This window comes from Haematobia irritans, chromosome 3, assembly GCF_050003625.1.
Source record: "Haematobia irritans isolate KBUSLIRL chromosome 3, ASM5000362v1, whole genome shotgun sequence".
Taxonomy (NCBI): Eukaryota; Metazoa; Arthropoda; class Insecta; order Diptera; family Muscidae; genus Haematobia; species Haematobia irritans.
In genome coordinates, this window is record NC_134399.1 from 101,761,826 (window position 1) to 101,776,619 (window position 14,794).

General features: G+C 31.0%; 1 protein-coding gene across 2 annotated transcripts in view; it reads left to right on the forward strand.

Annotated features, from left to right (window-relative positions):
- The window catches only part of rut (adenylate cyclase rutabaga), a 439,239-nt gene extending 425,580 nt beyond the window's left edge, over positions 1 to 13,659 (forward strand). For both annotated transcript variants that reach the window (XM_075302255.1, XM_075302254.1), the window contains 2 exons: positions 843 to 1,651; positions 1,800 to 13,659. In XM_075302255.1, the coding sequence (XP_075158370.1) occupies positions 843 to 1,651; positions 1,800 to 2,182 (1,192 nt within the window). In that variant the 3' untranslated portion in view covers positions 2,183 to 13,659. The remainder of the gene's footprint in view (positions 1 to 842; positions 1,652 to 1,799) is intronic.
- Positions 13,660 to 14,794: the final 1,135 nt, after the last annotated feature.

Below are 14,794 nucleotides of genomic sequence, written 5' to 3' on the forward strand. Positions count from 1 at the left end.
TCATCCGATCCGGTTGAAATTTGAAACGTGGTGTCAGTATATGGCCGCTAACAACCATGCCAAAATTGGTCCATATCGGTCTGTAGTTATATATAGACGATCCCCAATCACACAAAAATTGGTCCATATCGGTTCATAATCATGTTTGCCACTCGAGCCAAATATAATCTACCACAATTTGATTTCTATAGATTTTGTCAAAATTTTATTTCTATAGAAAATTTTGTCAAAATTTTATTTCTATAGAAAATTTTGTCAAAATTTTATTTCTATAGAAAATTCTCTCAAAATTTTATTTCTATAGAAAATTCTTTCAAAATTTTATTTCTATTGAAAATTCTGTCAAACTTTTATTTCTATAGAAAATTTTCTCAAAATTTCTATAGAACATTTTCTCAAAATTTTATTTCTATAGAAAATTTTCTCAAAATTTTATTTCTATAGAAAATTTTCTCAAAATTTTATTTCTATAGAAAATTCAAACTGAATTGTATATGTATTTAACCGGCCTTTTTAGTTTAATATATACCACGTATGGACTAACTTACCATTTAGAAGACGGTGTTAGGACGATGTTTATGATACCTTGCCATCGGCAAGTGTTTCCGCAACCCAAGTAATTCGATGGTGGACGACAGTCTTTAGTATAATAAGTTTCTACGAAATCCATGGTGGAGGGTACATAAGCTTCGGAGTGGCCGAACTTACGGCCATATACTCGTTGTTTATGTTCTTTTAAAAAAATGTATTAGCATCAAAAGAAAACTTTGTCTAAAATTGCTTTCCTCGGAAAAGAAACACTTCTTTCAATGTACTAAACGCAATTCAATTATTTCCCGCAGGCAAACTTCTGACACAGAATCATGTGAAATCCTACATGAAACACGTAATCAACTTAATCTGGCCATGATGGATCATCACCATGGCAGTATGACCAATAAATCCTCAACATCCACCAATGGTACAAATTACAACAACTTTCCTCAACAACAACAGGGTGCGTCAACAACGCAAAATCACCAACAACAGCAGCAGCAGCAGTTACAGACTCAACAAACCAAAGAACATAATCATCGTCATCGCTTAAGACCTCGTTCCAAAGACTACGATCAGAGTCATGAGAGCCTTGATCAATTGGACGATGGTTCAGAGAATAAGGCAAATGGTCGTTATAATCGTCACCATCATCATCATCACCACCACCATCATCATCACTCAAGGCCAACACGAAATAATCATCATCATTTAGTTAATAATCATGAGGAAGATGAACGCGATGATACCGAAGACAATTTGGCCGATGAGGAATTTGAGGATGATGAAGTTGGTCGCGATGTAAGGAAAAAACGTTTACTACCACCCACAGAAATGGTCAATCACTATCGTAGCAATGGTGAAGATGATGATGATGATGATGATGAGGAGGAGGATAATGAATGTGGCCCAGAGGATGCATTGGTCGGTGCTTGTGGCGGTAGAATTCTAACAAATGGTGGCAGTCATGATCGTCGTATGGATTGTCTTGAAACGAATGTGATAAATGATGAGCTCAAATATGGTGCCGGTCATCATAATCATCAATCGATGGATTCCAATCATTTGGAAAGTCAATCGGAATGGTCCGATGATGATTGTCGCGAAGAGGCAACAGGTATGTGATACAATAATGTAAAATTAAATTACCCGCAATTAAATTAACTCAAAGTTAAAGTTAAATAAAATTATATGTAATTTTTTGTAGCATATTTACTATGATTACGGTTTTCTTAATGAAATCTTTTTATTTCCCCAATCAACAGGTGGTGCTGAATCAACCGGCTATATAACCGATGAGCCTGGACTCGAAAATATCTCTCTACTAAATGAGGCTGGTCTAACCGACGCCGAAGGTGCTTTATCCGATGTCAATTCTTTATATAATGCTCCCGATGTTGATGATACATCGGTATCATCACGTGCCAGCTCTAGACTTTTGAGTCTAGATTCTCTCAGTGGTCTTTATGATTGTGATATGGATTCAAAACATGAAATGGCCATTGTTAATGTCTCCAATAAGATTACGAATAAGTTTGGACCGCAACAACAACAAACCCATCACTCACCACAGCAACAGCAGCAGCAACAGTCACAATCACATCAACATAGTAATCATTCACATGCCCAACACCAAGAACAAAGTTAATTGAAAAGCAGCTACATTTTGTTAACTACTTAAAAAGAACTCATATACATGTATGAGAAAACTATATCCTCACATATGTCAACCTTACTCTCCCGAAAATATTACGGCATTAATATAAACGATATCAATTTTCGAGCATATATATATATACATGGTAACTTAAACTCCAACAACCAAAAGAAACCACAAGCAAAATAATTTAGAAAATAATTTATGAATGTTTTTCTTTTTCACAAAATTTATTAGAAATAAGTTTGCTAATTCGAAATGACTAAGTAATATGATTACATAATTACGCATATGTAAGCCAAGTTTTAAATGATAAGCTTTTTTTTTTAAGACAGTAGGATTGGTTCAGAGCAAATTTGTACATTGAAATTCCCTACAGAAAATTATTTTTTAGGTTGTGTCGTACATACACGGACGAAAAAGACTATTTTCATATGTTTGGTTGTAAAAATTATATGTTTGGAACTCAAATTTTTAACACAATATTTTTCAACTGCAAGCATATAATGTTCATAAACTAGCATAAAATGTTTGGGACATATATATGTTAATATGTTATAACATATTATGTTTGGAACATAAAATGTTTGTAAATATAATATGCTTAGATACAAACATATATTAAGTTGGAAATAGCCTATAAACATATATGTGTTTAGAAAGAGAGACCTAGAGAGTATGCTACAAGTAAAATAATGGAAGTAATCAATTGGCGCCTTAAAAATATATCCACACAAAGAAAATTTCATTAAAATTTTTTACTACCAGTGTATGCCCTAAGGTGAAACATAATATGTTTGAACAATACAAACAATATTTTGTTTGCAACAATGCTGAAAATATATATGCTTTAAGCAAAATGTTTTTGGAGTATATGTTACAGAAGCGATTTTTTTTTTTTGAGGGTGTAGTCAAATATAATTGGGTTACAGAAATTATCAGCAAAGATTCCAATGAACTAATAGGCCTTGTTACACCACATGTGAAACCACTTAGCGAAGCTATAAAACACACGCAAATGTCACCACCAGCTTTATAGAGAGAAGATAAACATCCCGGTGGAAAAAATTCTTGGTGTTAGATCGAAGCTTGAATTCAACTAAGACTGTTGTATGGTATACCTAACATTTTCTAGATGCAGGATAAAGTGTTACCATCATCTACAACTTTATAATACCTTGGAACAGGATCCACATAAAGTATAAATTATTTTGATCATGGTCATGAACTTCCCGAGTCAGTTTAGCCATATCTTTCAGCCCGTCCCGTTCATGTTGCCATCACCCTCTTATAAACGGTCCATAGATTTGAAATTTTGACATACAAGAAATTTTTAACAGAGAACAGTACGTCTGTAAGCATACACTGAAAAAACAGTGAACCCACCAGGAAGAAATATTTTGGATAAGTTAGAAAATTTTGAATATTAAAAAAAAAAAATTAACTAACGTCCATTTTCATGTAGCTCCGTTAGTGCTACGTTAGCTAACGAACATTTAAACCGTACTATGGACATGTCTGTCATCTTGTCTATATATTCCATATGCCAGTTAGGAACTTAACTGCTAAAAATTTCTCAGTTAAAGTTAACCGGATAGAACACTGGTAGAAAAAGTTTCGTTATATTAATGAAATGTGTCATTAAAATTGAGCCAATGAAACAAATTCATTAATATAACGAAATTTTTCGTTATTATAACGAATTTTCTGTTAGTCAACGAAACGTTTCGTAGTATTAACGAACATTTTCATTGTCTTAATGAAAATGTTTCGTTGTATCAATGAAAAATTTTCGTTGGCTCAATTTTAATGACATTTTCTCTGTGTGAAGATATTTCGATTTTACTTTCTTTTAACTGAGAGTTAAATTCTAACGGAGATACATGAAAATGGCCCTAAATAGTATTACAAACGCTGGCATCACGGCGATATCACAAAAATAAGTAAATATTTTTCGACAAATTCAAGAAAATGTATTAGACATAAATAATTTTCTTCACTTGTTAAAAAAAGTTTTGTAGTTTGAAGGAAAAAATTGGAGTTAAAAATTTGCAAGAATGTCTTTCGTGACATACGAAGTTTATGATGAACGCATTTGTAGTAAAATTTACAAATTTAAAGAAATAATGAACTATTTTGTAAGAAATACGAATTTAGTAAATTTTATGCTTTATTTGTGTATAATTTTTCCCATTTTTTAGTTCATTTAACAAACATACGCAAAAAAATTATGAGAATAAAATAAACTTTCTCCAAACATAATAATCCCATGCACTAAAATAAAGTTAAACTGGCTTTAGTGAAATAGATAGTTCGCTTTTTTTTAAGTGTACCCGCAAAAAAATCTTTCCGATTCAATCACGACATTAATTGATCGAATTAATTTTTTAAATTGTATATACTCCAATCACAGCATTAAATAAACATACACAGAAAAAATTTTCAATCACGAAATTAATTGATCCAATTAATTTTTAATTGAAATATCTTCAATCACTGAAATGAAAGTGTCCATCACCGAAGTAAATAAAAAAAAAATTAATTGTTCCAATTAAAAAATCAATTGATACAATTAATTGTTATGATTGATTTTTATTGTATATACTCCAATCACAGCATTAAATAAACATACACAGAAAAAATCTTCAATCACGAAATTAATTGATCCAATTAATTTTTAATTGAAATGTCTTCTATCACTGAAATGAAAGTATCCATCACCCAATCAATAAAAAAATTAATTGTTTCAATTAAAAAATCAATTGATACAATTAATTGTTATGATTGATTTTTGTTTCAATTACAAAAAAAAATTAGAAAATTAGAAAATTAGAAATTGTAATTGAATATTTGTTAAAATTTTCTCATGTAACAAATTCCCTTGATTAAAAAAATCATATATTTTATAGACATTTTAAATTACTGTTTTATCAATTAAAACTTTAATTAATTTTGAATACAAAACTCAATGATTTTTTTTATGCAACAATCCCATTAAAATTTTAATTATATAAGGTCCAATAAGGGAGCAACCGTGGTGCAATGGTTTGCATGCCCGCCTTGCATACACAAGGTCGTGGGTTCGTTTCCTGCTTCGACCGAACACCAAAAAGTTTTTCAGCGGTGGATTACCCCACCTCAGTAATGCTGGTGACATTTCTGAGGGTTTCAAAACTTCTCTAAGTGGTTTCACTGCAATGTGGAACGCCGTTCGGACCCGGCTATAAAAAGGAGGTCCCTTGTCATTGAGCTTAACATGGAATCGAGCAGCACTCAGTGATAAGAGAGAAGTTCACCAATGTGGTATCACAATGGGCTGAATAGTCTAAATGAGCCTGATACATCGGGCTGCCACCTAACCGAACCTAACCATGTTCTCATATTGGCTATAATTTATTTCCTGACCACGTACCAAGCGAATCTATTGGCGTGGAGTATGGTGTTAAGAGCCAAAAAGAGATATACTAAATAGTGCTTATAGTTTCATATTTTATATATCAACTATATACTGATGTTGGCAAAAAATAGTAACACTCACTATGCCCCTCCCACATGTATGTTTAGTCCTGTTGGTCCGGCATCCAGATATTTCTAAAATGATGCTGGAAAAATGGTGGTCAAATATTTGCCTAGTGTGACTATACCCTAGTGGTCAAATCTGGCGCCTGAAAGTATACAAATAGCTTAATGAAAACTTTCGTTAGTAGGGATATTCCACTGAACGGTCAACTTCAATCAGTGATTTTCGATGAATTGTTGATAAAAATGATTTTTAGGTTAATTTAAATCAAAATTTCACTAAGTGATATAAAATTTGGTGAACATAAACTGATACAAATGGATTTAATTCCTTTTTCTTTATGAGAACAAGAGTAATTTTTTAATCTGTCTTCCAATTTTGATTACGAATGACCACTGTTTGGATATTCCCAATAGTAACAAACATTGGATTGCATACATTCTAGGCTAAGTCAACTATAGAAACAAATTTCACATATATTTTCGACAAATATTTACCAATATTTAATGTGCATATCCTTCCTCCTACTTTAAATCTTAAGGAAAAAATTGAAAATCTTTTTTCCAAATTTCATTCACACTGTCTTAATGAAGAGTTTATCAGATATATTAACATTATGCGTAATTCGAAAATTAAGAATGGTGTCTATTAAAAAAAATTGAAAAAAATATTGAATTGTAGTTTTTATGTGTAAGTGTTTCTAAGAATATGAAGAAAAGCAAAAATCCCAACAGCAAAAAAGTATTTTTTGATAGCAGTATATGTACATGTATACAGGACTATATATATATATACACACACAGATACATACATATATCCAATATTACTAGTATTTAAATGGTCATTGTGAAAAATATGATATGAGAGAAAAAGGTATTTTTTTAAGTTGAAGCAAAAAAGAAAAGAAAAAAAAGAAATGTTACAAACACACAAAAAAACAAAACAATGCAAATATTATCATGAAAATGTAAAACCAGTTCCCTTAAAACTAAACGATAACCTTAATTAGATTTAATATCAATTTATTTTAGATTTAAGAACAAAATGGACAGAAAGTAAAGTGAAAACTGGAAAAAACTATAATAAACAAAATTATTAATTAGAAAACTAAGAATTATTAAAATTAAAAAAAAAAAACAGAAATTAATTCATCAACATTATAAATAGCTGTAAACATAACAAAATGCTTTAAACTATCTACTTAATAAACTTAGTTTCGAACATTTGAAAAATCTAACAACCATATTCCCCAAAAACAATGAATTAAAAAAAAAAAAGAAATTAAACAAATATTACGAAATTGCAGCACTTTATGACCATGTTTTCTTTTTCGTGTTATTTTTATTATTTGAAAAAAAAAATATTTAGTTTATAATTAACACACGAAACTATTTCCAGAATTTAAATATCAGGATTTTTATGAAAAGGCTATTTTTTAATTATATGAATTTAAATTACGAAAGCTTTCATTCGTACTATTTAAAAGATCCGAGCTTAAGGCTTAATTTGAGTGTGTAAATCGAATTCCCGAGTTTCGAATTTATGGGAAATAAATTCAATATCGCCACTAAAGGTAAGGTCACTAATAACCAATCATGCCTCCGCTTTAAAGGCAAGTCAGTCCAACGTTTTACCTCATTTTTAGAACTTTCCAAAATGGTGTGCTTTAATGTAAAATATTTCGATATCGACACTAAAGGCAAGGTCTCTAATAACCTATCATGTCTCGGTTTTAATGACAAGCCACTCCATCATTTTTCCTCATTTATAGAATTCACCAAAATGGTGTGCTTTGCTTTTTTTATCACATAGTGGTACGAGAAATCTGATGTCGTGACTTGATCTTAAGGAAAGCGGCCTTTTAAAGTCTTGGTCTTATACCCTCTACCATAAAATGGACATAATAATAAATTTTCCACTCTCTCGCACAAAATAATCTAGGGATTACGATCCGATTATGATTAGGATACAGCCTTCAGTACAGTCTTAAAGTTTAGCCCAGATTATTGTTTGGTTAGCAGGCACATCAAGTTCGAAAATGTTATATATCCCCCATATAAACTATTATCCCGATTAGATTTTATAACAGCCTTGCAGGGACATTTTGAATCCGATTTCTTAGCAGATTATGTCATTCCTTTAGCCTCTTAATACACACAAAAAGATATTTTTATCTTCAATCACTAAATTAAGTCATACAATTAAATTTTAATTGAAATATCTTCAATCACAGAAATTATAGTAGCAATTAAAAAATTAATTGATCCAATAATTGATACTATTAATTTTTGTGAATGATATTTGTTTCAATTAAAAAGTTTGTTGAATCAATTAAATTTTTAATTGAATATTTTTTAAAACTCAATTAAGATTTTAATTGGAAAACTTTTCGTGAAATTTTTTGCTGTGTTTAATATAACAAAGATAACCCATATTGGTCCATGTTTTAATGAGAATGTGGAAGATGACATTTTCATAGATTTCCTAGCAGAAATATTTCTAGGGCGGTTTGTAATCGATATATGGCAAAATAAAAAACCAAAAATAATCCAAATTATGATAAGCCCCTTGAAGCCGAAATTGTCATCGGACTTATCTTAACTAACTAAAAGTTAATATCGGTCTTGTTTTAAAAGCCCACTAGAGAACAATATCCAATTTAATTTCTTGACCCAGCAAACGCCGAAATTTTTAAATACCTGCAATCTGAGCTTTTTTAGTCCTACACGGACGAAAAAGACTGTCTTTCATATGTTTGGGTCTAAAAATTATATGTTTGGAACTCATATTTTTTAACACAATATTTTTATGTGCAAGCATATAATGTTCATAAACTAGCATAACATTTTTGGGACATATATGTTAATATGTTAGAACATATTATGTTTGGGACATAAAATGTTTGTAAATATAATATGCTTGGATGCAAACATATATTAATTTAGAAATAGCCTATAAATATATATGTGTTTAGAAAGACAGACTTAGAGAGCATGCTGCAAGTAAAAGAATGGAAGTAAACAATTGGCACCTTAAATATATATATAGATAAAGAAAATTTCATTAAATTTTTTTTCTACCAATGTATGCCTAAGATGAAACAATATGTTAGAACAATACAAATAAAAATATTTTGTTTGGACCAATCCTGAAAATATATATGCTTGAAGCAAAATGTGTTTGGGGCATATGTTACAGAAGCGATTTTTAACCATACTTTGAAGCTTACTTTACTTTAGACCCATAAAAAATCATTTAATATGCTTTATAACGGCCAATTTTTTGAACTCCCAAATTTTACTACTTGTGCATCGATATGTCGATATTTCGCTTCAAACCCGATATTGGGAATTATTTTAGACTGTAGACGGAGTCCGATTTGACCAGACGTGGGGTTGTTTTAGAACTTTGAATAGGTTTCCAGCCAATGTTACCCGATAGTTATAACCAAATAGGGTCAAAAATATCTATCAACAATATTTTTTCGTTTCTTCCTATTTCCCGAGTCCTTAAAAATTTTTAAAAATATTATTGTCCAGATTTGAATGAATAATGTTGTTGTAGCAGTTTGGAGGTGCTTCAAACCAATTGATTATCGTGAGAGCTTGTTTTAACATCACTGATTATAATATCCTGTTTCAGATTAACAGGTGTTTTGGTGTTGATTGAGTTTCTCCACTAGGGGGCGCTATTGGTTAGTTACATTTACAGCTTCATTTTTGCTGGTAGTAAAGCATTAAGTATTTCCCCTCTTTTTAGTCATACTTTATTTATGGATGGAAGTGTGACAGCGGACTTTAGAAAAAGTGATGAATGCATATGAAATTAATTTTTGGTATTGCCATTCTCTGCTGGGAATCGAATCCGGCCCCTTTGTCATGCAAGACTAACGCTCTTCCACTCTGCTGCCGAAGGCCACGATTAGGGCTGTCATTCGGGATCGATTTTTATAAATCCCGGCATACAGGATTTTAAAATATAGAATCCCGGGATTTTACGGGAACCCGAAACTTAAGTTTTTTTTTCTGATTCAATCACGAAATTAATCGATCCAATTAATTTTTTAATTGAAATGTCTTCAATCACAGAAATGATAGTATCAATTAAAAAATTAACTGACAGTCAATTAAAAAATTAATTGATCCAATTAAAAAATTAATTGATACTATTAATTTGTGTGATTGATTTTTATTTCAATTAAAAAATTTGTTGAATCAATTAAATTTTTAATAGAATATTTTTTAAAACTCAATTAAGATTTTAATTGGACAAATTTTCGTGAATTTTTTTTTTTCTGTGTAATAATCTACAGCGCCAAAAATTGTTGTAATTTTTAGTTTAATACAATTAACAAAAGAACATAAGAGTAAAGTAAAGAGTTCCGAAAAATCCCGGGATTCAAAATCGGGGCTGTGGTGTCGAGTAAATTTTGCTCGACTCCGGCTCCGACTCCAGCATTTCTTATTAGCCTCGACTCCGACTCCGGAGTCGACTCCAGGTGGTGTTCCTAAGTATCATTTTAAAAGTATTCCACTTGTAACTTTAAGGTGTAGTGTTCCAAAAATAGACCGATATAAGTATTCTATTTTGCCATATGTGTTTATATGTCCTAAAGAGCCCTATTTTATACGACTCGACGACAAATCTCAGCATTTTATGGATATAAAGAACTCTACATTTTAATGTCAGGTCAATAAATTAAAATACGACACAAGACTATATAGAGACCACATCAAAATATGGGTAGATGACAACAATCTCCAGAATATGTATTTATAAAAACAAAAAAATTCAAAAAATAATTAGGCTTCCAGAAGTTTAAAAAGTAAAATCCTGGTATTAATCTATACAGGCATTTTATAAAAAATGAATCTATATGAAAAAGAAAAATACACAAATATAAAAATGTCGGCCTAATCTGATAGAAAGTTTAGATGTTAAAAATGTAATGTGTCGGATATAGAAAACAAGCATAAACTGCCAAAAAATTGGGACGGCGGAATTTTAAATAACCACTACCATACAACCGATGACAGGAATAGCTGGACAGTTACAAATATTGTTTCTACAGAAATAAAATGGTGTGACATCGATTTATAAAGGGTCTATCAGTTATGGACATTAGAGGTCATTAATTTAATGTAAAGAATTTCGAGTGGCTTTGATAAAACAAACATTCTCCCAAAAGACCGCCTTAGGTGCCACGTTGGCAGAGGCTTCCAAGGACATCGGGTGCATACGGAGATTTCTCAAGTAATTATCTCCATATACAAAATCTGGGCCGACGGGAAATTTCCGCATTTATTTGTGGATCTCAAATAACTCTAAATTCAAAATGTCTGACAAATCTTATGAAAATTTTAGACTGGGAAAAACTTCTTAAAACAAATCGAAAAATGGGTTTATATGTAGGTGCTATATCACAAAATTTTCCGGTATGACCCATCTACGAATTCGACATGCCTGCCAAAAAATTTAGAACGTTAGGTTCTACTGATATATATATGTGTGTATATATGTGGTCAAAATCGATATTTTAATATGTTAAAAATTGACAATACAATTGATCAATTCAGCCCATATTCTAGTAAAACCTACTTTTTATATCACCGTGAAATTTAACCTTTTAAATACACTTTGAATGACCTGAAATCCATTACTTTGTTTTTCGTTGTTTGATAGGATAGGATACGAAGTGTGTTGCAAAGTTTTTTTCGCCGAAGTCAGAGTCGACTCCGACTCAAGCAAAATCTTCAGACTCCGACTCCAAGACTCCGGCTCCGACTCCAAGACTCCGTCTCCGACTCCGACTCCACAGCCTTGTTCAAAATAACAAATCTCGGGATTAATCCCGAATCCCCGAATTTCGCGACGGGACTTATCCCGGCGACAGCCCCACTATAGAATAACCACATTGAGCAAACCTCATTTTACTTTTTCCCATAAGTAAAATAAAATCGGGCAAACTTTAACAACACTCAAAAACAGTGAACCCAACAGGAAGGAAAATTTTGGTTAATTTAAAAAATTTGTAACTATTATTTATAACAAAGCAAATGTCACACGGATTTCACAAAAGTAATTTTTCGATAAATTCATAAAAAAAAATAATGAAAAATTTGAAGGAAAAAATTGGAGTTCAAAATTGCAAAAATATCCTTAGTACCATACGAAGTTCATGATGGGCGCATTATTGGGAAAATTTACAAATTTTAAGAGATTCTGAAGTATTTTGTGGTAGACACGAATTTAGTAAATCTTTGTGCTTCAGTTTTAAGTTCATTTAAAAAATTAAAGTCTAGAAAACTTTCATAACACATAATAAGTCCATGAAATAAAATAGAATTAAATTGGATTTAGTGCCGTATAGGGTTCACTTTTTTTGAGTAAAGAGCTTCATTAAATATTGTATTTATTCTAAATGTCAACAGATTTTACCTTAGTAAGAAACTGACAGATTGTACCAAATGTTAGGATATAAATTACGAGCTATACTTTGAACCGAAATGATATGGGTAGACATACTGAATCAGCTTTTCCTAATCTGTAGACTCGAGAACATTGGCGTATCTAGACATTTTTTAGATTGTGGGGGGAGGGGGGTGCAATATCTCCTTTATCTAGAATACAACGGGAAATCGTAAATATGTTTTCAAATTCTGGGGGGCTAAGCTCTTCTCCCAGAGGCGTTTCTACATTTTGAGGGTTTTGGATCAGACTGGAATATACAACGGATATGTTATCTAAGAATCGGAAAAACAACCTCAACTAACAAATAACCCTTATTAACATATTTTCTTATAATAAAGAAATACTTTTTTATTTTGTTGGGGACTTTAATTTGATTTTTTTTTATAATTTTTGAATAGAAATATGTATGTAATAATTGAAAAAAAAAAAAAAAAAAAAAACAAAAAACCAAATTTAAAATATCATTTGAACCTTGTTATGCTATTGCTGCCAAATTGAAATCTCTGTTGGTCCATGAGAATTTTTTTTTTATTGTTAAAACTCAAGAAGACGCTAAGCGTGCTTCCGAACCATTAAGTTAAACTCATAGCACTCAATGTACTATATCTATATATAATTTTCAATTTTTATATATGTTTCAGCTTTAATATTTAAATAGCATGCAAAGAATTATAGTTTGCTTTTATAACAAAAAAACAAGCCTAAATATAAAACAAAAATAACGCTTCCAAATTAAAATTGTCAAACATATATAGCTCCCATAATAAGAAAAATATTTTCTTCTGTACTCACAATATATAATTCAACTGAATTTGCTTAAAAGGTTATCTACAATTATTGCAGAATAATTTAAAATATTAAATATTTTTTGTTTAGAATCAATTTGGGAGGACCAGTTATTTCCATCCCACCAGCACAATTATTTTATTCTTTTTCTTTTATTATTTCTATATATTTTTTTGTTGTTTTTCTGTATATATCCTTGTTAGTTTTGCTTTATAATTATGTACTATAAATATATCTAATATAAAATATATCCCGATATATATATGTATATTTTAAATTTTGTAAGTATTTATCCATATTAATTTGTAATTTTCTATGCGTTTGTCTTTTCGAAGAATAAGTTTTGTAACGATTTTTATTTTTAAGTTTTAATACGAGATGTCAAAATATTTAAGATAACTAAATTTTAAACTTAAAAGTAAAATTATAAGAATGTACTATGTAGATTAATCGATCATTTCTCTAAATGTATATTAAACAAACAAAAAATATATAAATATATCTATATACATAACACATAAAAAATAAATGCCTAAACCACACCTACATACATATTATACAAACAAACAAACAAAAAGGTAAACTACATACTACAAGCGAAAAAACATACATACATATGTACTATTCATGATATTAAGTTATTTACCAATAAAAATTGAATGAATATCAAAACTTACAAACATAAACGAAATTGCGTTTTTTTTCGTCTAATCGAGATATGATTCATTTCACATAGTTCCTTCGTTATGAAATAAATAATAAGTATAAACGGTCAAAAAATCGAGCAGGCCGAACTTAAATTTTCAATTTATGGGGACTGCAAATCAGATTTCAGATCTATTTATAATTTTTTATACCCACCACCAAGAATGGTGACGGGGGTATAATAAGTTTGTAATTCCGTTTGTAACACTTCGAAATATCGATTTCCGACTATATAAAGTAGCGCCCATATATTCTTGATCAGGGAGAAATTCTAAGACGACATAAGCTTGTCCGTCTGTCAGTCTGTCTGTTGTAATCACGCTACATCCTTCAATAATTGCGCTATCGTCCTGAAATTTGGTACAGATTCGTCTTTTGCTTGCAGGCAGGCCAAGTTCGAAGATGGGCTATATCGGTCCATGTTTTGGTATAGCGCCCATATGAACCGATTTCCCGATTTTGCTTCTTGGGCGTCTAGAAACTGTATTTTCTTTCCGATTTGCCTGAAATTGGAAGTCTAGAGGTATTCTAGGACCATAAAGAGGTTTGCCGAAAATGGGGTGCTCCCATATATATCTTTCGTCCGATTTGAATTTATATGGCCACAAAAGCCAGAGTTTTGCCGTGCTTTGCTTCAAATTTTGCACAAGGGGTACGTTTAATAGTATCGTTAAGTGTGTCAAATTTTGTTAAAATCGGTTCAGATTTAGATATAGTTCACATATATATCTTTCGCCCGATTTGGACTTATATGGTCTCAATAGCTAGAGTTTTGCCCTGACTTACTTAAAATTTTGCACAAGCGGTACTTTTAACGATACTATTGTATGTGCCAAATATGGTCAAAATCGATTCAGATTTAGATATAGCTCCCATGCATATCTTTCGTCCGATTTGAACTTATATGGCCTCAAAATCCAAGGTTTTGCCGCGATTTGCTTCAAATTTCGCACAAGGAGTACGTTTAGTAGTATCGGTAATTGTGCCAAATTTGGTTGAAATCGGTTCAGATTTAGATATGGCTCCCATATATATCTTCCGTCCGATGTGCACTCATATGGCCAGGGGGGGCCAAAGTTATACTCCCATTTACGTGAAATTTCGCATAGATAGCAGAATTA